Genomic DNA, 26261 nt, shown 5'->3' with positions numbered 1-26261 from the left:
TAAAAATAGGAACAGTAAAAAAGGAACAGTAAAAAATATTTAAATACGGTGCACCTGTAGAGGGCACATACCATGAGTGGAGCTTGCAGGACTGAAAGTTGTTCTGGGTGGGGCAGTGAGTGAGTGGTGAGTGACTGTGAGGGCCTAGGACATGACTGCACGCTACCGTACACCACTGGAGACGAGAAACACTATAAACTTAGGCTACACAAATTTATAAAAAGTACTTTTCTTTCTTCAGTAATAAATTAACTTCAGCTTAATGTAACATTTTTACTTTATAAACTTTTTAATTTTTTTTAACTTTTGGACTCTTTTGTAATAACGCAACTTAAAATACACATTGTACAGCTGTACAGAATATTTTTCTTCATATCCTTATTTTATGTTTTTTTAATATTGAACTTTTTTTTTTTTTTTTTTAGTTTTTTTGTTAAAAGCTGAGACACAAACCCACACATTAGCCTAGGCCTACTCAAGGTCAGGATCATCAACATCACTGTCTTCCACCTCCACATCTTGTCCTATCGGAAGGTCTTCAGGGGCACTAACATGCATGGAGCTGTCATCTCCTATGATAACAATGACTTCTTCTGGAATACCTCCTGCAGGACCTGCCTAAGGCTGTTTTACGGTTAACTTAAAAAAAATAAGTAGAAGCAGGACACTGCAAAATAATGATAAAAGTATAGTGCAGTAAAGACATAAACCGGTGACACAGTCATTTATTCTCATTATCAAATATTATGTACTGTACATAATTGTGTGGGCCATACTTATCTATGACTGGCAGCACCACGAACACCTGAGTAAGGCACTGCACTGCATTTTGATGCTATAGCGTCACTGGGTGATAGGAAGTTTTCAGCTCCATTTTAATTTTAGGCAGTCTGTCATTGGCTGAAATGTCATCATGTGGTGCATGACTGTAGATTGTAGTTTCAGCTTTGAGTTACTAAGAAGAGTGCCAAATTTTTAAGTAGATTTTGGAGGGGTTTTTGTTTTTATGGCTAATTTCTAATTTGGCTATATCAAAGTAAGGGCAGTTTTAGAATTTGTTAAATTCTTTGTGACTTAAATCTTGGCTAATTTTTGTGAATGTTTCTGAGGTGTTTAAAAAGAATGTGTTTTTTTGGCGATTTACTGAGTATAACTCGATAAGTTCAAGTCTGTTAATTGTATTATTTAGATATTCTTTACCGTTTTTTCTATTTTGGTCTATTTGATCTGTCATGCTCTACCTGTATTAAATCTTCCACTGTGTGTGTGTGTGTGTGTGTGTGTGTTCTCCTTATACTTCTATTGGTATGTAATTGATACATTTCCAAACTATATTGTTAGGCTCATGTAGTTTTATGACTATTATATATTTTTGATGGATTATACCTTTTATCAATATAAAATCCCTCTTTGTCTTGTTTAATGCCTTTCACCTGGAATTCTATTTCTTCTGCTACTGCTATTATTACGTCTACATTGTGAGCCTTACATGGTATTCGTTTTTCCATCCTTTTATTTGCATTTTCTTTAGGCCATTTTGTTTTACTGTATCTGTTATAAACAGGCTAGAGCTAGATTTCTTAAAGCCAACATCAGAGTATCTATGTTTTAATAGTGAACTTTAGCTCAATAAGTTTAGCAATTATTATCTTTGTTCTTATTCCTGCCATCTCATTTTATTATTCTAATTTCCATGTTTTATTTATTTTTCTACTTTTACTTTAGCTTCCTTTTGATGAATTGCTAAGTTTTATCCATCCATTTTTTTCCTCTAGTGGTTTAGAATATATACATTCCATTTCTATTTTTTTAGTGATTGACCTTTAAATCTTTAACATATATATGTATACACACTTTTCCCTTAGTTATGTACAGAATTAAACAGTATATACTGTTATCCCCAAACAAGAGAAGAATCTTAGCATGGTTTCATGTTTCTCATTCTTCTACCACCTCACTTCCTACCTTGTAGAGATAACATAAAATATTACTTCCAAATTGTCATTAAGGTTTTGTACATTTTCCCCTTAACAAGTATCTAGACTTTATATAAACTTTATAATGTCCTTGTTCATAACTCATAACTATAAACTTCATTATTTTTTACTCATATCATTACTCTGCTCATTCTATTTCTTTGATTCATTTTTCATTCTGTGGAAGTACAGCCTGAGTAATTGCTCCAGGGAAGACTTATGTTGGGGAGTAAACTTTATGGGTCCTTAAACACTTGGAAATGTCTCTATTTTGCTTGACTACTGGAATGCTGATTAGACTGTATTTAGAGGGCCAGATTCAAAAATACATTTTTCCTCATAATTTTGAACATATTATTCCATTGTCTTCTATTACATATATACTTTTGTTAATGAGAAGTCTAATGCTAACGATGATTTTGAAAGTAATTCCCTTTTTCCTCTTTGGCAACACTATTTATTAACAAGGCTGTTCTTTCTCCACTGTGTGTTCTTGGCACCTTTGTCGAAAATCAACTGGCTGTAAATCAGTGGGTTTATTCCTCAGGTTTCTCTCCTGAGCCATTGCTCTATGTGTCCGTTTTTATGCCAGTACCATGCTGTTTTGGTTACTATAGCTTTGTAACAGATTTTTATATCATGCATTGTGGTGCCTCCAGCTTTGTTCTTCTCGCTCAAGATTGCTTTGGCTATTCAGGGTCTTTTGTGGTTCCATATGAATTTTAGGATTGTTTTTTCCATTTCCATAAAAAATGACATTGGCATTTTGATAGCAATTGCATTGAATTTGTAGATTGCTTTGGGTAGTATGGTCATTTTAACAATATTAATTATTCCAATCCATGAACACAAGATACCTTTCCATTTATTTGTGTCACCAACTATTTCTTTTATCAATGTTTTATGAGTTCTCAGTTTAGATCATTAAATTTATTCCTAAGTATTTTATTTTAGTTTTTTGATGCTATTGTAAAAGGGACTGATTTCTTAATTTCTCTTTCAGATAGTTCATTGTTAGTGTAAATAAATGCTACTCATTTTTGTGGGTTGATTTTGTGTCCTGCAACTTTACTGAATTAGTTTATCAGTTGTAATAGATTTTGGTGGTCTTTAGGATTTTCTATATATAAGATCATGTTATCAGCAAACAGAGAAAATTTCACTTCTTCCTTTCCTATTTGGATAACTTTTTAAAACTTGCTTAATTGCTCCGGCTAGGACTTCCAGTATTATTATGTTGAATAGAAGTGGTGAGAGTGGGCATCTTTGTCTTGTTCCTCATCTTAAAGGAAAAGCTTTCAACTTTTCACCACTAAGTATGATGTTAGCTGTGGCCTTGTCATACGTGGCCTTTATTGTGTTGCAGTACCATCCTTCTATGCCTAATTTGTTGAGAGTTTTTATCATGAAAGGATGTTGAATTTTGTCAAATGCTTTTTCTGCATCTATTGAGATGATTATGTGGGTCTTTTTTCCTTCATTCTGTTAATATGGTGTCTTACATTTATTGATGTGCATATGTTGAACCACCCCTGGAATGAAACCCACTTGATCATGATGTATCATCTTTCTCATGTACTGTTGGATTCAGTTTGCTAGTATTGTGTTGAGGATTAAGTGAGGATGACGCCCAGTGCATGTGGACATAAGCGCCCAGCACGGCAAATGGCACAGGTGCTGGTATAGTGATAGATATCTGTACTTATTGGACAAGAAAACTGAGGTTCAGAGAAGTTAGATGTCTCACTCAAGGTCACAAAGTGTGTCGGCAGGTTGGCTTTGGGCCTGTTCAGATTCCAAGCCAGGCTGCTTTTAGCATGTGACTTTTGCTCCCCTAATGGTTTTGTCTGGTTTCCAGCAGGTGTGCCAGTGCATAGTGGGTTGCTCTGTGGAAAGTTATCATAAATGACAATGGACCCACTGGCCTCCTTATCAGGCAGAGAGCAAGCACACATCCTCTCCCTTCCTACCCCCCAGGAAGCAGTTCCCTTTCATTCTACCACCAGGCCACAGTGTGGCACCATGCAGGTGTGTGTGTATCTGTGCACCTATGTCTTCAGGGACCCACCTGAAGAGGAGCAGCACAGCCTGGGGGAAGGTCTGAAAGTTGTTGTTCCGGTTGATCTCTGTGGTATCATTCAGGGCAATTTTCCCAAACACCTAGGAGAGAGAAGGAAGAGGTGTTCAGTGATTTGTGGACAGATAGGGTCCTAATTTCCCACCATTGTTCAATGGTCTCTTCAGGGGTCTCAGGTGTTCCTGGAACTGGCTGCCACAAGCTGAACAGTCTTCCCATGCAACCTGGCAGGCACCTGCTGCCCCACCCAGCCCCTGAGCCCAAATCCCTACACTGGACAAGCATGAGAATCAAAGTGCCCACAGCCTCAGGAAAGTCCCTGCAGCCCAGTGGGAGCTGGGGCTGAGAGCGGTGGATGCTGGGACCGGGATCCTGCTTCTGACAGGACACAGGATGCACTGCGCTATTTTCTTTGCTATTTCAGTTCTGCATGTCCAAGCACTCTTTCAAATTTAGTTCTTGCATTTTGGAGTGATGTGGAGTGAGTGATCTGAGGCTAGGGCAAGCTTAATGCATTCCTGAAATCCCTTTTCTTCCTGGTCTTTTAAAGCTGTGCTTATCTTCGAAACTGCCACCTTTATCAGGTATCAAGGTAGCTCTTTTAGTCTCAAAAGGTTTTGGCAACTGAATCTTGGGTCTTTCTGCGACGAGCAAGTAGGGGACTTCCTGAAGGAGCGGCCAAGGAAGCGCTTTGGGCTAGTGTGGGCGCCCTGCCAAGTTTGGCCTTGGGACTCAAGCTGGAGCCCCAAGACGGGAATGGAGAGCCCTAGGTTTGCGGTGAATGGTGCAGTGGGCACCTGGGAGGGGAGGCCCCAGAAAACTGCTGCACATTTGATGCGGTGAACCTTGTGTTGATTTGGCCCTTCCTTGCTTCCTTCTTCCCTCCCTCCCTCTCAGCCATTAGCTTCAAATGAATCTGGTTGGGGTAACTCTCAGGCCCATCAGACCTGGACACAAACAGGGGTGCTGGACACAAACAGACACACCTTGCTGCTGTTTCTTGAGAAGGGGCTGTGTCTGTCCTGAGGCCCCTTGCATAACTCGAGAGTGTCTTTCCTCTACCAAGAGCAGAACCCAGGCCTCGGGGAGGGAGGCTCTCTGGGCTCTGTATTCTGTACCGGGACATTCTCCTGCTACCTACAGGAGATCCATTTAGGGAAAGTTCCAATTCCTGTGGCTTTTTGGGCCTCAGAAAATGGAAGAGGAGGGAGAGGGACAGTCAGGAATGAAAGGGAGAAGGGAGGGAGGAAGGCGTTAGGGAATGTGGTGCTGGGAACTGGGGAGAGACAGAGCGGGAGGCCAGGAGCCCCGTGGTGGGAGCCTCCCTACCTGCATCCCGATCACCGCGTAGATGAAGAACAGCATCACGATCAGGAGGGCCACATAGGGCAGGGCCTGGAAGGAAGTGCAGGAGACTCCTGTGAGGCCGGAGTGCAGAGGCCAGCTGGGCCCCTTCCCAGGGAGCGCCGCATCCCTGTCTCTGCAGCCATCAGCTATTGCCCGGTTTGGCCTGGGGGACACTTCCAAGAGTCCCACAGGACTACGGGGAACCTGTGAGAAGGTCTGAGAAACCGGAACTGACTTCCCCTTTCAGCTTGGTTTTCAAAGCAGGCCGCAGAGTAACGATATAGTGCGACACTACCTGGGCAAAACAATCAAGAACGAGCAAAACCTCCTCCGACTACACATGTGCGGTGTGTCTGTACGAGGCAGGAGAAATCGTGGAGGACAGCACCCCGCTGACTGTGGTGACCTGTGGAGGAGTGGGGTGGTGGCAAGTTACACCCTTTCTTTCCACAGCTTAATTCCATCCCACTAGTTGTAGGGAGCGGGTATTACTATTGCAATGACAAAATTTAATAAGGAAAAATTTAAAAGAAAGATCATGGGTTCAAATCCTGTTTCTGCCACTTTCTATCTATGAGGGTTGGGGCACTTAACTTCTCTGAACTTCAGTCTCATCAGAAAAATGGAAATAATAATAATACCTCTCAGCGGTTTTGTGATTTAAATGATTTAAGGCTTATAAAGTGCTTAGTGCAATGCCTTGCAGAGCTGGGTTCCATACGTTCTATTCGCTCCATGCATTATCTGCCTGGCAACTCAGACAACTAATTTTCCAGAGCCCCCGCGACTTCTGGGGACAGGCCACGGTCCCCAGGATGGGAGGCCCAGCCCGTGTTCCCGGGCGCCGCTTCAGCCGTGGCCACCGGTCACTAGAGGGTGCCGTCAGAGCAGGCGCCAGCTGCCTGGCCTGAACGCCTGCGCCACCATCAGGCCCTCGCAGTCACCCAGTCTGTGCCTCTTCCCAGCCCCAGGAGATGTCGGGGGGGCAGGGAGAGTATGGCAACTCACAGCCGTGGGTTCCGCATGCACCCAAGTACAGAGTCAGCGGCAGTCCTGCTTCCGCTGGTGTCTACTATTCCGAATCCCCAGAGCCTGGGCTGAGCTGGGCTCAGAGTGCAGGAGCCCCAGCTCATCACTAGGCAGGGGTCAGCCCTGGCGGCTCGGGGAGGCCTGGCCATTGGGAGCTCCCTTGAGAGCCTTGGATGGTCAGTCCCTGGCAGGAGGCTGCTGGGGGCAGAGCGGGGATGGGCATCTTTCCTCACCTGGACCAGGCCCAGGCATGCCCTGTCCCCAGGCAGGGACTGGCCAGGGTGGGGCACACAAAGGCCATCTTCCCTGACAGAATCTCGTCTTGGAAAGGCTGAGAGCGGCCCCTCCATGGGGGGAGAGAAGCCTGCGTTCCGCCAGCCCAGGGAAGCATGAAACCGCCTTCACGGGTTCTGCGCTCATCTGGGGGAAGTCAAGTGACCCAAGCGCTTTGCTTCTCCTTAACTTCAAACCTACAAAGACTCCTCCGAGCTGGCAGGGGCTGATTGTCATTCTGTTTTAACGGGAAAACAATGGCTGAGCAGAGGAACTGATCACATGGCCAGGCAGTCCTGGGCCCATTCGAAGGGCCTCTCTAGCCGAGCGGAGGACACCAGGGTCCTGCGACTCTGGCCGAGGACATAACAGGTGCTGTCAGCAGATGCTGCTGAAACGCCTACGGGGAGGAGGGCGATGGCCAGATTCTGAAAATGCTGAACTCGAAGGGCCATAGCGGTCACCAGGTTGTCCAGGCCCGTGTTTTTCAGGTTTGTTCCTTACCACAAAACCCCTTTGTCCAGTAAATTCTTGTGCAGAAAGACATAAACGATGGTTAAAAGTAAGGCAGACCCTTTCTGCCTCCCCTTAGCTCCCATCCCTCCTTTACCACCTGGCCTTCTGGGGCTCTGAGCCTGCCTTGGAAACCACATGCTTCATCTAGGCCTCTCAGTGCGGAAACAGGGAGCCAGGCAGAGCGGCCGAGTTCTGCCACACAGAGGAAGGAGCAGGGCCCCAGAGTGGAGGGCTCCTCCTTGTGTCAGCTGTGTTCTGGGCCACGCGGCAGCCCCGCGATCCCCGGGCCGCAGGACATGAGGGGCGGCTACCTGGAAGGACTTGATGAAGGTCCACAGCAGCGTCCGGATGCCCTCCCCACGGCTCAGCAGCTTCACCAGACGCATGACCCGGAACAGGCGGAAGAAGGTGATGGAGATGCGGGAGTTTTCCTCTGCGTTCTGGAACCCGTCGGCAACAGGAGGTGCAGTTAGCACAGCAAGAGGGGGGTGAGAACAGGAGGGCCCCTCCGAGAAATACAGACCTCAGCGGCAGTGGCGGAAGGCAGGCCAGGGTTTGCTGCACTAGACTCCCCCCTCCGATGGGAGGGCGGCCGCCCACTTTAATGAGTGGACAGCCCAGCCCCATGGTCTCTGCAGAGCTAGACTGTGCCCAGGCCGCTGGGCTGTGGTCCTGTGTTTTTATTCTCCCCGATTCCCCTTCATTCCTAGTTCTTAATGCCCTGGATGGAGCACAGACGACTCCATCAGGAACTACCATAGGCTTTGGAATCTTCTAGGCCCAGAGCCAGCTGCCCTGGGAACCCCTCCTCTGCACTGCTGAGGAAGCAGTCCTAGCCTGTCTCCCGTTTGTGTGGGCAGACAGTCCTGCGTCCTAAGTGGAGCCCAGCACTCTCCGAGGACGTGGGTTGGTGGCTGGCCTCTCTCCCAGCTGTAGGTATGAGTGGATTTGGGGGTCCTGGTGGGCTGCCCCCTGAAGGACCTCATGCCCCAGCTGCTTGGGACTCCAGCACTTTCCTTGTATCACCTCCTTCTACTTTCCACAGCCCCTGTCCCAAAGGGAGGGATTAGGGGTGCTACTCAGTGCTGGAGAGGGTCTGGTTTGCAGCCCTTGCTCTGAAGCTGTTGCCCTCCTACTCCCCTCTGCCCTGGGGCCTCTAGAAGGCTCCAACCCTTCAGGCTGTACAAGACCCTGGAAGGGAGAGGGGCAGCGTAAGGGAGGGGAGGCCTCCCTTGCAAGTGACGCTCCTGCAGATGGTCTCCCTCAGGGGCCCTGGGGAAGGGGAGAGGGAAGGTGAAGGCGAGGAAGGGTGGAGTGCAGGCCAAGGTGACTGGAGGTGCTTGGGCTGCTGCTGTTGGACCTGGGGGAGCCTGGGGGCTTGGGCACATGCCTGGCCAGGGCTCAGGGGGCAGGACGGGCTGCCCTGCGGTCCTCTGCCTCCAAACCTGAGAACATGAGCTGACTCCCCACTTGGCCCTCCTTCTGCCCACATCGGCCTGGTGAGCAGGAACCCAGGAGGAAGCCACTGCCAAATCCGGAGCTAGTGCAGCTCACCCAGACCTGCGGGCACCGGGAGAGAATGGACCCTCGGGGCTTCCTGTTACTGGTCCCGTCCACACCTCCCAGGTTGCTCAGGTTGTTACTAGGGCCACCTGGGCCCTCCCCACTCCTTGCTTTACCTTGCCTTTTATCTTTAATTATTTCTAGGTCAGAGTCTCACTGGCAATATCCAGCGCTAAAGCCCTTCTAACTGCGCTGCCTGCTCTGGCCCACCCTGATGAGGCGTCAGAGGCCGCTCCCCTCACTATGCAGGACAGGAGATTATGAGGGAAGCAGGGAGACCCGAAGGCAGCCACCACTCTGCCCAGAAGCAAGCCAGAGACCTCTCCTGCTTTCCAGATCTTCCAAACAGGAGAAGAGCAAAAATATTTCTTATACTTCAAAATTAGAGCTGCCTCAGTTCCTCCTAAGGCTCCTGTTCCCCTCAAGGCAGGGGACAGACAGGTGGGTCTCGGGACCTGCTGCAGGGGTACCTGAGGGGCTGGGTCAAGAGCTGCAGGCAGCAGCCCTGTCCTGCCCTGGGCTCTTCCCTGCCTGTGTGTTCTGAAGCCTTTGATGACCTTAATCTCTGTGTTTCTATCACCTGTGTATCTGCTTGAAATTCTATTTTCACTCCTTAAAAGGAGGTTGTGTTTCCCCAGAGGAGTATGCAGAGGAGGCTTAGGATTTTATAACTCAGCTGTCAGTTCCACCGTGTTCGAGAAAGGAGAAAAAAAAGAAAGAACAAGCTTAAGTGGAGAACTTCAGCTGCAAGTGTCAAGAGTTTGAGAAGTTGGTGCCACAGGGGCATCTGGATCTGCTCAGTTAAAAAAACAAAATAAACAAACAAAAAAACCCAAAAAACGCCAAACACCAAGCTTGCAGTGTGAATTCCATTCCACTGTTCAGAGCCCTCCCCTGTGGCTGCAGTTTCCTAATGCTGCTCGAGAAGGAGAATAAACACATTGCCATTTGGATGCACCAATTTTCTCTAATAAACCAAATAACAATGCAAAAAGGAGGCAGATCCAGATGGCTGATCCCAGAAGCAGAGTCCCCAGGAAGCGGGGTAGAGCACCCGGGCTCAGCCTTTCCTGTGGCAGCCTTGTGGCCAGGCAGTGCCAGGCTGCACTGGGGAACACATCAACCCACCCAAGCTTGCCTCGGCCTGCAGACTTGATGGCTTGGTCAATCAACCCCACTGGTCCTTCTAAAAACTCATACTTGGCCCAGTTAGAAATGCATAACGGCAGCCTTTTGGAGGCGGCTGGGCCAAGGAGGCTTCAAGGTCACACTGAATGGCGTCTCTTTTATCACTTCAACCAACGCGAATCAGAGACTCCTACAACGGGAGTGGTCCAATCAACGGAGCTTGTTTTTCTGCTTCCAGCTTGCTGCGGAACAGTGGCTGTAGCCTAATTTTAACGGACTTCAGGAATTTAGAAAAATGCAAGGGATAGCAAGGTTGGAGTGACTGGAAATTCAATCACGCGCTCAGTAACAAATCCCAGCTGAAACCTTTTATGGCGGCCTTTCACTTGAAGCACAGGGAAGCTAGGAGCCACAGACACTGATTAACAGGAATCATCGTCCACCCTTCCATCTCCTGCCTAGAGCACCTGTCTTCCCTCCTTACCCTGGAGCCCTACCATGGCTCTCATAGGTACCCTCTGCAAATTTCTCCTATCAGATTAAGGTCAGAGGCTTTGGCCGGTGGAGTCCTCAGGGTGTTTAACAGGAAATGGACCTCGGGTCCCATTCTCTCCCAGTGGCTTGTTAGATAGTCAAGCTCACAGTGAATTACCACCCCAAGGAAAGCTCAGGGGTAAAACACCACCACTGCACAAACAGCATCTTCACAGCTCACACGAGAAGGGAACAGGCAGGCAAGGCACACGGCAGACACGGTGGCCACATGCAATGAGAGCCAGGTGGGGCTCCCAGGGACTCTGGAGTTCGGGGTGGGGAGAGTGGGGGTGTTAGAGGGGGACACGGAAGCTGGGAGCATGGTCGGGAGGGTTGGTCTTACCATAGAGGGAGAGCATTGGGTATGTTCAGCTGGCTTTAAAGAAAGGCAGATAGAGATAAGCTGTAATGAGTCTCCCATGAAGATGCCCGGTATTCTAGGTCTTGGCTGACACGGGAGCAACACAGTGGCAGAAGAGGGCAAAAGGAAACAAGTGAAAGAAACGTGAAAGCGTAGGCCTGGCAGGTCCTGGGGCGTCCCCGTGAGTGTGGGGTCTGTGTTGCTGGGTCTCATGTCAATCAAGGACCCACAGGCGTTCTCCTACCTATGCCCTTTAAATAACTCACATTCATAATATTATTAGATAAGCAGATGAGGTCTTTGGGATTTTGTGGATGGAGGTTTATAAATTTTTTGTTTGGTTTTGTTTTAGAGACAGGGTCTCAGCTCTGTTGCCCAGGCTGGAGTGCAGTGGCATCATCACAGCTCGCTGCAGCCTTGAACTCCTGGGCTCGAATGATCCTCCCACGTCAGCCTCCCTAGTAGTTAGGACTATAGGCACGTGCCACCATGCCCGGCTAATTTAAATTTTTTATTTTATTTTTTTTAGAGATAGGGTCTCACTATACTGCCCAGGCTGGTCTCAAACTCGTGGGCTGGCCTCAAGCGATCCTCCTGCCTTGGTCTCCCAAAGTACTGGGATTACCGGTGTAAGCCACTGTGCCAAGCCTGTTTTAATTTTTTTTATTAGCCATTGTTAACCTATGAGGGCTTAGGCTTTGTGCACTTTAGCTTACCCCAGGCAGGGCCAGCTGAAGGACAGAGGCCTTGCTGACCCCAGAGCCTATCCTTGCCCACATATATTTAAACAAAGCAAGGGCAGTGGCCTCTCAGGTTTAGGGGAGACCGACTTCAAGTCAACACTGAGGAGGGCCTCCAGAGGTGGCCTCAACCCACTCCATAATGGGGCTTGTTCTCAAAGCTCAGGCTCGGGCAGGAGATGGCCTTGCTTAGCTGTTGGTCTATAGGTGCGGCGAGCCCTGGCCGTTGGCATGAAAAATGACTGTTGAATTGTTTTCTAAACTTGAAAGCCCTGCACACAATTTAGGACACTAACACCCCAGGAAGCTGTTCTCACGGGTCTGACTGCTGAACTCATTTGGGGGTAGAAGCTGAGGAAACTGGCCTCTGGTGAGTATCCCAGGGCCAGCCCTCTCCCCGAGTTCCTGGAGCCTGGATCTGGGAAGGTGCCCTTACGTTTTGGGCTCCAGCACAGAGGGCTCAGCCCCGACTGATCTTGACCATCTGAGCTGCTAACTCTTTCTAGAAAGTCAGGACTTGGCTTTTACTCTCCACTTTCAGATGGTTGCTCTCGTATTTCTGTTTTTAAGGTACAAACAAGGAAAATGTGTTATGGAATTTTTGAAGGATGGAAATGTGCACAACTAGACATTTGCTTGCAGCCTGAAAATATTTCTTGGGTAACAGATTTCTCAGCAAATTCTTTTTTTTTTTCATAGCTAGTTGGTAGGATGCCCTTTTAGGGGATGGTGGAGATATAGGGTGAGGTGAGGGAGGAGAAAGGGACACTTCTCTAGGCTTTACAGAACACTCTAAATCTGGATCTCTAGATCTCAGCTTCTGCTTCATGAAGATTCCACCTGCCAGGTCAGTCCTTGTGATTGCAGGGTGTGGGGTCCCTAGTATTTGGCTAGCAGGCTGAGATTGAACACAGAGACAAACATAGGCAGACACACACTCTCTCTCTCTCTCTCTCTCTCTCTGTCTCTCTCATACAAGCATGCACAGAAGAAATTTCTTGGCAAAGCACCTAAACCCCTTTTGCTCTGGTGTGTGATAGTTGCCCAGGATGGTCAGGTCTAGCTATCCACTGGCATCTTTCTGCCCCGCTCCTGGCCCAGTGCTTGAGCTCCCTTGCTCATGGACAAGGAGTTCTGTGTTTCTCAGGCTTCAGTGGGGCAGGGAGGGAGGTCCAGAGGGAGGTAACCTACACCATGTTAACTCCTGAGTGTTGGGCAGAGTTCCCAGGAAGCTTGAGCCATTGCTGGCCTCTTGGATCCATCCTGCAAACCATCACAGCTGCTCATCACTTCTAAGAACCCTGGGCAAATGCTTGAGGGTCTTCTGGGTCAATCCCAGCCTGAACAGGACCAAAATGGAGATAATTCTGACAACGCACCCAGGTACTTGGCTTACCTGGCCTAATTGAACCAACCTCTAGGCATCAAAAAAACAAAAACAAAACAAAACAAAACAAAACCAAAAAAAACCTGTTTTACTTCTTAAACATTCAGAATCCTTCATTTGGGATTTTTAAACATTTGTCTTAACTGTCTTTTCTCTTGTTGCATTTTATAGCTCCCATTTAAGACCTCATTTATTTAAGTCATATTTCACTTCAAGACTTGACTTTGGATGTGTTCAGATAATCTTGATAGTATTTTGTATTTTAGTAACATGTATTGATTTAACATTTCCTATGGCATGTCTCTATAATGGCAGACAAGAGAAAGTCAGGAGCAGCTATGAGGACAGTAGAAAGAGGAAGAATGAGGACGCTCTGAGATCTCTGTGTGGCATTCTCCTGCCCCGGTAATGACAACTCTCCAAAGAGACCAACTTTGGAAGAATCTAGAGACTCAAAGATTAAGTTTTTCTTGAGCCTTAAGCCATGCTGTTCACAGGGCATTTTTGAGTAGCTAGGACAGTGTTGCCTCTACCACCGCTCACACCTGTTTCCACATGAGGAGCTATGTTTACAAGGTCCGTGGTCTCACAAATGAGTAACCACTCACGATGAAATCAGAGAGCAATCCCTGAGTGATTTCTACATGGTAACAATAGGAAGCAGCCTAAGACACAGCCCCTGCCCCCAAGGCCCCCGAGGTCTACTGATGCCCTGGGCATTTCCTACATGATCCCACGTCATCCTTAGAGTCTTTGGTACCCTTTCCCCTTGGCAAATGAATCCCCTGCTGAGAGGGAAGGAGAGATTGGACTTGCTGGAGTTGGACATCTGTGGTATCCCAGGATCAGCACTTTTAGTTTCTGTGGTTTGCCACTCTCTTTAAACACCAAGTACGGCCCCTGGAGAAACTACAAAGCATCAGTTCTACCTTTGGATGTAAATTCAGAATTTGTTGGTAGCCATCAATACTTGGGCCATTAATCTCTGACCCCTTCCCAGATTTGCTGCCGGTGCCCTTGAGTTAGTTTGTAGTTTCTCCAGCTGTGGTCTTTCTTGGGGAAGAAAGGGGCCGTAGGTTTCCCTGAAGACATACACCCCCAAGCCTGGAGACTGCATTCCCCTTGTAGGGCAGCCAACAGAGCTGCTTACATAACCTGAACATTCTGGCTGATTTTTAATATGGCACTGTCTCCACTAATGGTAGGCGTGGAGAAATTTCTGAGCAGCCAATTCTTTCATCCTTGTTTTCTAATGATCTGGTAATTTTCAACGATTTCATGATATTGGGGCAATTAACTTAATTTGTTCACGTAATTGATATAAATGAAATGAGGTTATTATTCCGTATCTGAGGCAGAGGTCGGGCATTTTCAGAGAGAGAGAGCTCTGGTTAGTGGTTCCAGATAACAGGCTCAGGGCAAACAGAAAGGAAAGATGATTTCCTTCCTTCAATATGCTTATGCAGATTGCCTTGTTTTGGCAGAACTGGCAGTGAGGAGGGGAGTGGTGCAGGGCAGCTAATGAGAGGGAGGTCTCTGGAAAGCTGTCTTTCTGAACTAAGTTCAGGGTCAAATGAGAAGTAACACCTCAGTGGATGAAGTCTTTGTTTCTGGAAGGCACTCACTATGCACTTATTTTCATTGGAGTGACAGGTCTAGGCCACATTTAGGATGCTGAGGGGCGATACTCAGGGAATGCCAGAGGCCAGCAGAGACAGGATCCTCCCAGGTGGAGGATTTTCCCACCAGGATGGTGTGGGAGGCCGCAGGATGTGTTTCCTGGTTGCCACATTACATGGTCTCTCTGGAGACTTAAAAGGTAGTTGAAAAATAGCTCTTCACCATACGAAAATAAGTTTTTAAAAAATTATTATTTTTTTAAAGCACAGCCAAGGGTAAGAATTATAGAAATCCAGGGGCTGAGCAGTAGATCTCTAGGCTGGAATACCCAACCCAGTTGTCCTCCACAATACTCTCCTGCGGTCAGGTGGCCAGAGAGCATTGTGAAGGGGGCATAAGCCATGGCTGCATTCTCCTTGGCAGGCTGATTTTGAAAGGTGCAGATTACCTCTGATCTCCTCCAGAGAAGGCTGGTCTTGGCCCTACAGAAAAGCACTGCCCAATTCCAATGGCTGCCATTGAGACAACGGTATGACCTCAGTGTCACTAAGATTCCACGCACCTCTGAAACAGATGTCAAAAGTAATGTCATGAGAGTGTGAGTCTCTAAATAGTGGTCCTGCTACAGAACCCTTGCTATATTTTTTTTAAATGTCTTGTCCAGAACTTAGGGAGGTGGATCTGATATAAATTTCATTCCAAGCCACCTGAAGGTCTCCATCCAGCCAGTACCCCCTCCCCATGCTCCGCTTCTCCGCTTGTACTACCTCCAATCTCAATTTGACCTGCAAGACACAACAGCTGGTTCTGTTGGGGGGTGTCATGGTGTGGAGGAAGACCAAGGGGTGGGGCTTTGAGGGAGAGACCTCGGAGGTGATCTAGTTCGGGAGGAGGTGGTCAGGCTGGTGCACAGAGAGAGCTGGGAATGGCAGGGGTCAGGGGCTGCTGGAGACATCTGACGCCAACTTCATGGCCAGGAGCCAGCAGGTGTAGGTTAAGGGTGTGTGTGTGGGGATCCTCATGATCCTTTTATCTCCCCTTCCCACCAGGAGAAATGCATATCTCAGGAGGAGTCGGGAGGTGCTGAATCTTGGAGCCACTGGGGATGGCAGCGGGGCAAGACATTTTAAGGAGGCCAAAGGCAAGCATGTTTTAAGCTGCAAGCCTTCTAAAGCTGAATGAACAGGTACTTGCTAAGAGAGGCGAAGGTTAAACAAACGTTAGCTGGGATAGACAGGAGCTGAGGGTAGAGGCCAGTGGCTTTCAGACAGAAGAGCAAATGAATGAGGTATGCGTAGTTGGAAGCGATTCTAAGCAGAATTCCCATTTTGGTTTGGTGTGAGTGGAGAGACGGAAGTGATGGAGGAGGAGCACTGAGCAGAAGAAGACAAACAAAGGGCAGGGAACGCACCAGGATAAAGCTAAAGATGGACGGGGACCATGGAAAGGACTCTGTCCCAGGCCACCACCCCCAGGTCGGAAACCCACGGGCTTTTGTGTTTCTCCAAAGTGGAATTCCAGCTAGAAGGAGAGGGCCCTTCTTGCCTTTCTTGTGTGTTTGGAGTTACAGACACTGAGTTGAAATGCCCCTTCAGAACTCCCCTCGAGGGGTCTTTGGCCCCAAGGGGACTGGCAGCTGGGCTCCCAGCGTGGGGCTGCAGCTCCTGGCCCTCTTTTGCTCTTCCTGCTTTGTGTGTGAAGCTGTAGATGGCTGAGAGCTATGCCCTGTGCTACTGGCTGCAGTGACCAGTTTGCTGGCTGGAAGTGGCTGAAGCCTCAGGGTCTCACTGTTATCATGTGCAACCTGATGGCTCCCAAGGTGTTATTACCTGCCAGAAACACACACTAAACAAGACTGATTACAGAATTGCCTGGGAGTTTCATCTTCCCCTGGGAAGGACAGCCCAGCATCTAGTCATTCAAACAAACCAACCAACCTCCACCAACAAAAAGCCCACGAAGAATAAACGAATGAAATCAAGGTGCCAGTAGTACTAACTACATCAAAGAATTCCTTATGCCAGAGGGAGAGGTCACAAGATAGAGAAGAAAGGCAGAGAAACAGAGTGGGTGGGGCAGGGCGGGACAGAGACTCAAAAAGGAAACAAACAGATGATTCCCTGGGTGGGAGCACCAAATATGAGAGTAAATGGGCATCAACAGAAGTGGCCATGCTTCTCGAGGCACCCTACGTATCTTTGAGCCTTCCTGTGTCTCCTCACTACCAGCTCATGGCATCTTCTAGGTGCCTTTGCTTTACAGGCTTTCTGGAAAAAACCCCAGCAGCAGGTTGCTGAGCCTGTAGGAACTGAAGTGTCAGACACTGGCCAGGTACAATCAGCTGTCTGGCCACAACAAAGGGTGTGCTAGGCAACTTCCTCCCACCCTTACATGGAGGGGAAGGGAATAGAGGGCCGTATGTGGGTTGATAAGATGAGAACAGGAAAGGAAAGAGCATTTGAGGGAAACAAAAAGTGACACAGTTTGGGGCAGAAGGCAGAGGGCAAGGGGAGCCTGGACGGGTCAGAGCCGCATCAGGACCTCGGCAATCTCACACAGCTGAATTAACAACCCAAATTGGATGCCTATAAAAAAACAGGTTCCCATGACCTTTCGGGTCAAACCTGCAGGGTACTTCTCAAGGCAAAAGCTTTTGAGAAGACTCGCTGCACCAGGCCACTTCTCAGGCCCGTCTCTCTGTCCCCACCCCCTCAACCCCACATCACACCAGTTCACACAACAAGCCTCGCCCTAGACCTTGAGATCCGGGGCATTCGGCCTCCTCCCAGGGGACTGCTGATGGTCAGATGCTTCATCCCACTTCTAGGAATGAGGGTGGCTCTGCTAACTCTCTCAAGGGCCAGCCATACTCTTAAGCAGAGTAGAAAACAGCCTTTGTGGGGGGATGGGGAGGGACCTCACAAAAGTAATCTCCCCACTCAGGGGTCACGTTGCTAAAGGCTCACCTGAGATACAATAAACATTCCACCTGCAGGTTGAGCATGGCCTTCTCTTCAAGGTACAATGATTTATTAGAAGGGCAGCTCACTGAGTCGCTACCACCCAGCATGAATGACTGTGCTGGAATCACTTCATTTTGAAACAAGGCACCTTGGTAGCATTAGGTTTGTTGGTGGTGGGGGCTGTTGCTGAAAGTGGGAAGAAGCTGGAAGGGACTCCGAGGGCAACAGGAGGCTCCAGCAATGAGAAGTGGGGCTGGAGGGAGATGTCAAGGATAAGCTCTGCCCCACCCAGCTGTCCTGAGACCACGGAACTTGATTTAATCTATGTGACCTAGAACCAGCTCAGGCCACACCCACCAATGTCATCTAGACAATGGTTGGCAACAGCACCCACTGGAGCCCCCTACTGACTGGGAGTTCCGGTCAGCTTGCTGTGAAAAAACCTGTGAAAATGAGCAAGCTGTTTCCTGCCTCTGGCCTTTTGTGTCCTCATCTAGAAAATGTGTATATCCTCAAGCAACATCACACAGCGGGTGCTCAAGGTACCTTTGAGGAATAAACAAATAAGGGTTTGGGCTAGGTGGTCTCTAAGGTGTGTACACCCTAATGTCCTTGGACAAATCTGCTTTCTGACCACATCTCTCTACCCTCCTTCCTCATCACAACTATGGGCAGCGGGGGGCACTCAGCCTTGCCTTTCTTGTGCCCATTCTGGCCCCTTCTCTGCCATGGCAGGGGGCAGGAGGCATGGTTACAGCCACAAAGGCAGACAGAGACAGCCAGGCCCACTGTCCAACGCAAGCACTGTGGGTTGCAGGCCGAGAGAGAGGGCTGGAGTCGTGCAGGCTGAGCTGACTCACCCCTGAGGGGGTGGACGTGCAGCAAGTAGCTCTCTCTATGACTCAGGACTGACTGCTTTTCCTCCATCCTTCCAGGACCCAGAGCCAGAGAGGAGCCCGGCTTGCTTGTGATTGTTGTGGGGAGTACTGAGTGACAGTTATAGGAAGTTGTGCCTGTGGGCCTATAGTGGAAAGATACTAAGGTAGAAAGGCTTTCAGGGCCTGAAGGTGGGGAAGACTTGGGACCAGTATCCCGACATGCTGATCCCTGGACACTCCCTGCCCTGCCTTGTCGCTGCTTGCTCCTTCTGGCCCCCCTCCTCCCAGTCTCTTTCTTCAGCTGCAGATGCAGATGCTAACTGGGCAAAGGGAGTGGTGCTGCTCTGCGCCTCCTGGCCTTTGCTTTCTGGTCCCTGTAACCAGAGACACGGATCTGGGTGTCTAGCCTGCATTCTGTCTGAGCATCCCAGGGGGATCCCAGGCTTTGTGGATCCAGCATCCGCAGCATCAACCGACACAGAGAAGTCAAGTCAGGCAGCTCCGCCCCAAGTCCCGTTGCCAGGAGGCACTGAATGAGTGCAGGAGCCACTGGGCCCTGCCCTTCAGTGATGCCCAGGCCAGCCTGGCCCAGGGATTTAGCCAGCGGGCACTGTGAAATGCAAGAGCCAATTCTTGGACAGAAATGAGTTTGAATCCAAGATTTGCCTCCCATTCACCGTGTGGCCTTGGGCAGATGTTCGTCCTGTCTGAGCCTTGATTTCCCCATGTGGAGAGTAAGCACACGGGTTTCATCCGATCATGTGTATGGTGTCCTCAGCATGATGCCTGATCCGTGCTCATCAGGTCATCCTCATGTCGGTCCTCTTCTCATGTTCACAGCCAGTGCCACCTTTGCTTAGCTTTATTTCCCTGCTCTGGACACTTCTGTGCATCGTGCAAAGCCTTCAGCAATTCCTCCTGCGAGCTGTGCCCAGAAGCTCCAGGGCCAGTGTTCTTTCCCCTCCCTGTGCCTGCTCTGCTCCCCGAAGGTCTTTCTCCTGCTCCTTTTCTCTGGAGAATCTCCAGGTGAGCTCCACCAAAGCCAAGGGAGCCTGTCCTCCCTTGCTGCCCTTCAGCACTGTGGCTTCAGGGATTATCTCTATGCAGATGATTCCCTGGAGGAAGCATCCCCATGACACCATGGGTGCCTGATGACAGGAAACAGCACCTCAGAACCCAGCAAGGCAATGGGGGCAATGAAGCATCCACCTCCAGCTGTCAGAAAATGCCCAAGTCAGAATCACTGCAGGCTAGAGTTGCAAGAGACCATCCTAAACCTCTCACTCCTCACTTTTGCATTCAAGGAAATTGAGGCCCAGAGAATGGAGTTCATTGCTCTAAGTCACCAGAGCTGGAAGCATAATCAAGGCTTCTTCATTGACAACTTGGGAATGTTTCTCTATGTCCATAATGCAGGAATTCAGGCTGCCCAGCACTTTCTATTGTTCAGTATATTTTAAAATACAAAATGAAAAAGAAGTGTGTTGGGAAAGGCTGTTGGCCCAAGCAGTCAAATTAATTCCAGTTTGGGATGTTTAGGGAGCAGTTTCTGGTGCTGTCATAACTTTCATGAACAATCACAGGAAAATATGATTTCAGACCCAAGCACTGAGGAAGAGCAAGAGGCTTCCCTAGAGCAGCAGAACATCGCACTCTTACCTCCCCGGCTCACAGAGGAAGAAAAGCTCGGATGTAGACCCAGGTGATGCATTGGCAGGAGAAGGGCCGGGGCCCATGGCTCAGATGCTGAGGCTGAATTCAGCATGACCGCATGAGGGGGCCTGAAGACGGTCCTCTTGTGACACCTGGCAGTTGTTCAGCGGCATCTCCCAGATGAACAGAAGTTTGCGGGTCCCGATCTCCTCACGCCAGAGGCCCTGGCCCAGGCCTCTCCGCTCCTCTGCCTCTTGTTGCTTCTTCTTCTCTAGTGCTGGGGCTTTGGGTACCATCTTGTTGTGAATGACTCCATCCCCAGGCCTCTGACCCGTGTGTCCACCTGTCCACCTGACATCTCCCCTCCAAGGGCTAACAGATACGTCAAAACTGTGCTCTGGCATTTCCTAACTCACACAGGCCCCGCCTCCAGCCCGCCTCCTTGCCTACCTGCTCCATCCTCCTCTGATTTAGGCCAAACCTCCCAGTCCTCCTGGGCAATTCTCCTCCTGCCCCCATGCAGTCTGTCAGGAAACACTGTTAATTTTGCTTGCAAAACAGAGTGACGGGCTGGCCATTTTCCACCGCTTCTACTGCCACAACTTTGCTCCACGCTATGCATCTTCCACCTGGATGACTGCATTTGCCTTCTAAATGATCTTCCAGATTCCACCCTTGACTCCTACAGCCAGCCAGGGTGGTCTCTTTAAAAACCAGTCGGGTCACGTGACACCTCTGCTCAAAGCCACCAGTATGTCCCCTTCTTGCTCAGAGTAAAAGCCCAAAAGTGGAACCTGTTAGTTACCCCTCTGCTACCCTCGCCTCTCCTTTCCCAGCTCAGTCCGCACCAGCCAGGTTGGCTCCTCCTGCCCTGCTACCTCTTCTCCCGATCTCCACATGGAGAATCCTCAATTCCTTCATGCCTTTGCTCTGTTCAACTGTCACCTCCTTAAGGAAGCCCATCTTATTTAAACCAACGCCTGCCATCACTGCTCCCCAGCACCTTGGAGCCCCCTTATCTGGCACTACTTTTTTTCCTAAAACGTATATCATCTTCTAACACACCGTATGAGTTCCTTATTTTCTGTCCTCATTGCATTGTGAATTGTCTGATTATTCCCGTCTACAATGCAAATCTGTGAAGGCAGGGGCTTTTGGTTTGCCAACTGATGGATCCCAGGTGCCTCAAACGGTGCCTGACATATAGGAAGTGAGACTCTAAATGCTGTGGAATGAATGAATGATGGTTCCTGAGAGGGAGGGCCCCATAGCCCGGGAAAGAGAAAAGGTGAGACGAGTTTAAATGTGGGGAATATTTGGAGGAAAGTTAGGGTGGATAAGGCATCTGGGGAGGGGTTTAGGAGTTAAAGATGGCAGGTTACAGGTGAAACGCCCTCAAGGATCACACTGAGGCTAACAATGTAGACTCTTTCCAAATAGACCATATCCCTGGGAATATATGTCTTGTGATGAGAGGATGACTCAAAATACCTGGGAAGGCCCGGAGCAGGGCCCAGGGATGCAGGATTTTCTGAAGGATCCCATGGGATTGGAAGAAAATGCTGGGGACGTCCATAAGCTGCTAATGCCCTGGAGGCAGAATCTAGTGGGAGGGAGCGACCTTGCTCAATTAAGCTGCTGTCCCTCACACTGGCTGCGATGTGAGCCCAGGGTCAAGCCGGACTGTGCTTTCAGAGCAGGCCCCTCAAGGCCCAGAGTTATGGGCCGTGGTAAGTGTGTGTGTGCTGGCTTTGATCTGGTTGTACCTGTTGGCCATCTCTATGGGTCTAAGCATATCTGGGAAACAGGGCTCTCGACTGTGAGTTGTAAGTTATAATTAGACTAACCAAAAGGTCTTGGTTGGAGACTAGGCCCTCCGAGTGACACCAGCAGTAACTTTGGAAGGAATGTCATTTGCCTGGGTGCCACAGTTCCTCCCATTCCACAGTGCTTTACCAGTTTATATAGAGTTTTTAAATAGATGCTCTTATTTGAGCTTCAAAACACACTGCTGTAAATACCACATTCCTCTGACAGATGAAAAAACAGAGTCTCTGGGCATGTTGGTAACGCTTTGACAGGAAGCAGCAGCAAGACTCAACAATCTGCCAGTTTTCTGACTTCAAGTCCAGCTTTCTCCTCTCCCAAACCGCCTTCCTGCCTTGGGGGATGTTATGTTTGTTCTTTTGGTTCGGAAGCCATCAGTTGTGTGGGAGAGGGAGAAAGTGGCTCTGAAATAGGTGTTGGGTCTCAGGACACCTCCTCTTGCTGTCAGTCACATGCACAGTTGCCACTCTGTCCCCCGACAATCCTTCGGTGGGACTTCAAAGCCACAAATGCCTCAGTCCGGAGCATCTCAGTGTGGGAGGACACAGGGGCAGCGGAACTCTCAGGGTGGCTGATTATTGCTTATTTAGAAAGTGGAAAAAACCCTGTGCTTATTTAAGATATCAATTACAGAACGTAAGTTCTGAGTAAGTCGTGGCTAGTGGCAGTACACCAGGAGGGACAGGTGAGGTTTCTGTTTACCAAAAGGCACTGTGGAGTACAGAAACCAGGAATTCTGGCCTAGCAGGAAGTGAGCTGGCCCCAGGAGGGCTAGGCTGACTCTGAGGCACTGGAAAGGTACTTAATCTCTCCATCATCACCTTTAGCATCAGCAAATTGGGGATGAGAATTCTTACCTGTCAAATTTAAAGGGTAGTTTAGAGTTGTCAGATAAATGCAAAGTGACTTGTAAATAGAAAACCACTATTCCAATGTCAGGAGCTGCTGGATGGGTTCAGGCCCCCTCCCTATCCCCAACAGAGCCCCCTTTTCTTATAAATTTTATATCCTAGAAAATGCTTTTTTGTTGTTTTTTCTTTTTCTTTAAAGACATGAATAGTTTGGGAGAGAATTGCAGACTGAGTGACAGGGGCCTTGGCGACTGTAGGAAGAACTCATAGGACCCCCAGAGCTGCAGTGGGCCACTGTACAGGGGGGCAGCTTGCTGTCACCTTTCTGCGTTTTCCTGCTGTGGGGCTCTCGGCCCCTCTGCATAGATTTTAATGTGGCTCTGCACTGCTGTCTGGAAAGGAAACCTCCTGAGGGCAGAGCCCACTGCTGCCCTGTCTTTCCTGTTTCTCTCCCTGCAGTGTCTCCCACGGCTGAGCACTGCATGGCACAAGCTCTGGGCACAGAAGCTCTGGCCTTTATGTGCATGAGTGGGAACAGCAACTTGGGGCTCATCCAGCTGCAAAACTGGGGCCCATTCAGAAAGGGGAGAGGAGTCTCAGAGCATGAGTAGGAAGACTAATTTTAAAAAAATGATCTGAGGATTTACTGGGAGAAGTTAAGAGAGAGTGCACATACACACATACACTCACACACATACATGTGTGCACACACACACACACACATGCACACATGCTCACACACACACAGACATGCACTCACATATACGCACATATACATACACACACACCGGACAAAGACAGTTCTCAGAGACACAGGGAGACAGAGGGGCCGTGGTCTCTGGAGCTATAGGGTGAGCAGGGTTGGGGCACCAGACTACAGTGGGGGACATATGACAAGTGTGACAACCGCTTTCCATAGTCCATCTGCTAAAAGAGGAGCAGACAGGGGTCTCTAATCTGGAAGAATCTGGCCGGCAAGATAACACGGCAGTGTAACTGACTGAGAGCAAAAGATGGAGTGGAGAGGGGAGTAAGGGTGCATGGAGGGGCTGGGGGTGGTGGGCTGGGTAGTTCCAAACATCTTAGATCAAAACTCTAAAGCATCTGCTCTGTGCTGTTATTCAATAGTTCAGTGCATCAAAAGTCTATGCAAACATTACCAAGTCTCTTAATTAAGGAAAAATAATGACGAAAAAATTAAACAACACATGTTAAAGACCGCAAGAAGGCTTGCCTATAGATAAAGAGAGATTTAAACATGCCAGGTAACAGAAAAGACATGTGCAGGAACTGGTAGGAACTGTATAGGAGGAGGCCCCTCTTGGGAGAAGGAGGTGGCAGGAGGCCTTGCAGAGGCTGGGGTGCTGTCTGAGGCTCGGGAGCCAGGGGCAGGGGTGTGAGAGGTCAGGGGTCGAGGGCAGGGGTGGCAGGTGCATGTGGGAGTGAGGCGCTCACATGGGGCCTGCTTCCACAGCAACTAGGAGGAAAGGTCCACCCAGAGCAGCTCTCAGTACGTCACCCACCACCTCTAGAGAAGAGTTCAGACATGACTGATCCTCCCCTTCTCGTTCCTCTTCCAAATGAGCCTGCAGGGACCTGGACGCCTGCATGGGCTGCTGATGTTAAATGAAAACAGAGCCCATTCAACCCAAGATCATGGGTGGTCCTTGGGCGAGGGTGGGCTATGGCTGACGGTGTAGGCTGAGTCTTAGCCTTATCTCAGGGTGTTCCACTTTGAGAGAGCTCCCTTCTGAGATGCTGTGGGGATGGAAAGGAGAGAGTAGGGAAGGCAGTGGCTGGAGGAGAAGGTGGAGGTCAGAAGAGGTTTGGGTCCCTGCCCCAGCAGCTGCCCAGAGTGGCAAACATCCCCTCATGTTCTCACTCCACAGCTCCCAGAGCTGCTTCCTCCGATACAGTGTGAGTCATGCCAGGCTGATTGTACGGGAGAGAGAAAAGATGCAGCAATCAGAACTTAACAGAAAAGGGGAAGGCCTAATGCGTTCCAAAGTTAAAAAAAAAAAAAAAGATTTCAAAATAAAGCAACAAGGAAAAAAAAAACCTTCAAACCAATTCAAACAAACAAATTAAAAAAAAAAAATAAGAAGGTGGGGAGAGAAAATAAAATGAAGGAAACAAACCGGGGAAAGGCAAATGAGTGTTAGAGCAGGCACGGACGGTTAGGGACAGACGCCATGTACTTACGTTTACCTCGGTGATTGCTATATCAACAATGCTACCCACAACAATCAAGGCGTCAAATGTATTCCATGCATCACAGAAATAGTGCTGCATGGGGCAGAGCAGCCGGGGAGAGAGAGAAGAAGAACCAACAACAAAGGACAAAACAAAACAAAAGGGAAGAGGAAAAATGAAAAAAAAAAAAAAAAAGGTATGGAAAAAGGGAGAGAAGAGAAAAAAAATGAGAAAAGAAAGAGGTTACGTGGGCATATTAAACACTCTCTTACCACTCTACAGTTCTGGCAGCTCAAACCTGGATAACCTGGTTTTCGCAGGGTGCAGAGGCCTGACAAAAGCTGGGTTAGTTCAAAGGTGGCGTGGGGCTGTGGCCGCCCCGGGGAGCCGGGCGGTGTGTCCCCTCTACCGCCACTCCCTCTGCTCAGCTCCACGCCCCAGCCCGGCAGCGCCGGGCAGAGCTGAGGTAAATGGAAAAAAAGGAGGAGAAGCTCCCACTTTTTTTCCCCCACAGGACGACGGCAGGTTCAATAAAAGGCATGACTGGAGGCGGGTAAAAACAGGAAATTAAAAAAAAAATAAAAGAAGGTAAACAGAGAGAGTGAGAGAGAGAGAAATAGACGAGGCAGAGGAGGAGGAATGAGGAGGTTTCCTGGGGAGGGCAGAGTAATACTCACATTAGTCTCACTGAGAATGACGTCAATTATGCTGCCAATTACGATGAGGAAGTCAAAAACATTCCAGGGATCACTAAAGTAACCCTACATAAGGGAGGGCAGGCAGGATGGGGATTAAAAAGGAATATTAGACAGACAAGAACAGAGCAACACCACCATCAGAATCATCGTCCAGGCACCTCCGTGTTGCCTCTGGAGTTCCGGACGCCCTCACCATGGCCAGGAGCCCAGGAGCACCAGCAAGGAAGGAGCAGCAGGGAGGCGACACTCTAACCCTACTGCCCGCATTCCCTCGGTCACGTGGCCCCCATCCTACAGATCCACCCACCCTACCCCTTCTCCACAGAGGCCCTGTCCACGTCCCACCAGGGGCAGGAGTGGGTGTGTGTGTGGGGGGGGGTGGTGCAAATCGCCAGGCGGCAGGATGTGGCTACTATGCTCTCTTCTCAGTCCACGCTGAACATCTCCTGCACCCCCAGTCCTCTTCCAGCAGAAGGGCCTGTCTGGAGGGAGGGAACACAGGTGTGTGACCCCTCAGAGGGTAGTGGGCTCGGTCCTATGGGTGAAGCTGGGAATGAAAAAGGCTTTGAAAACCACAGCCATCAGTGTGGGCCGCAGGGTGGCAGGTTATCTGGGCTCAGAGGTGACTCATATAAAGCTCAAAAATA

At 49.1% G+C, this 26261-nt stretch overlaps 1 protein-coding gene across 12 annotated transcripts in view; it reads right to left on the bottom strand.

Annotated features, from left to right (window-relative positions):
* Positions 1 to 26261, bottom strand: part of CACNA1C (calcium voltage-gated channel subunit alpha1 C) — a 651888-nt gene that overhangs the window by 42477 nt on the left and 583150 nt on the right. For 7 of the 12 annotated variants that reach the window (XM_055095249.2, XM_063593287.1, XM_055095252.2 and 4 more), the window contains exons 30-34: positions 24926 to 25009; positions 10787 to 10819; positions 7530 to 7658; positions 5383 to 5448; positions 4045 to 4136 (exon numbers count right to left, since the gene is read on the bottom strand). In XM_055095249.2, coding sequence (XP_054951224.1) covers positions 4045 to 4136; positions 5383 to 5448; positions 7530 to 7658; positions 10787 to 10819; positions 24926 to 25009 — 404 coding nt within the window. Of the gene's footprint in view, positions 1 to 4044; positions 4137 to 5382; positions 5449 to 7529; positions 7659 to 10786; positions 10820 to 24925; positions 25010 to 25593; positions 25678 to 26261 lie in introns of all 12 variants that reach the window. The other 5 variants (XM_055095251.2, XM_034935165.3, XM_063593289.1 and 2 more) reach the window with 3 other exon arrangements.

The sequence above is a fragment of the Pan paniscus genome, chromosome 10 (genome assembly GCF_029289425.2).
Source record: "Pan paniscus chromosome 10, NHGRI_mPanPan1-v2.0_pri, whole genome shotgun sequence".
Taxonomy (NCBI): domain Eukaryota; kingdom Metazoa; phylum Chordata; class Mammalia; order Primates; family Hominidae; genus Pan; species Pan paniscus.
The sequence above is the reverse complement of the archived record's forward strand: the minus strand, read 5'-3'. Positions and strand labels throughout refer to the sequence as shown.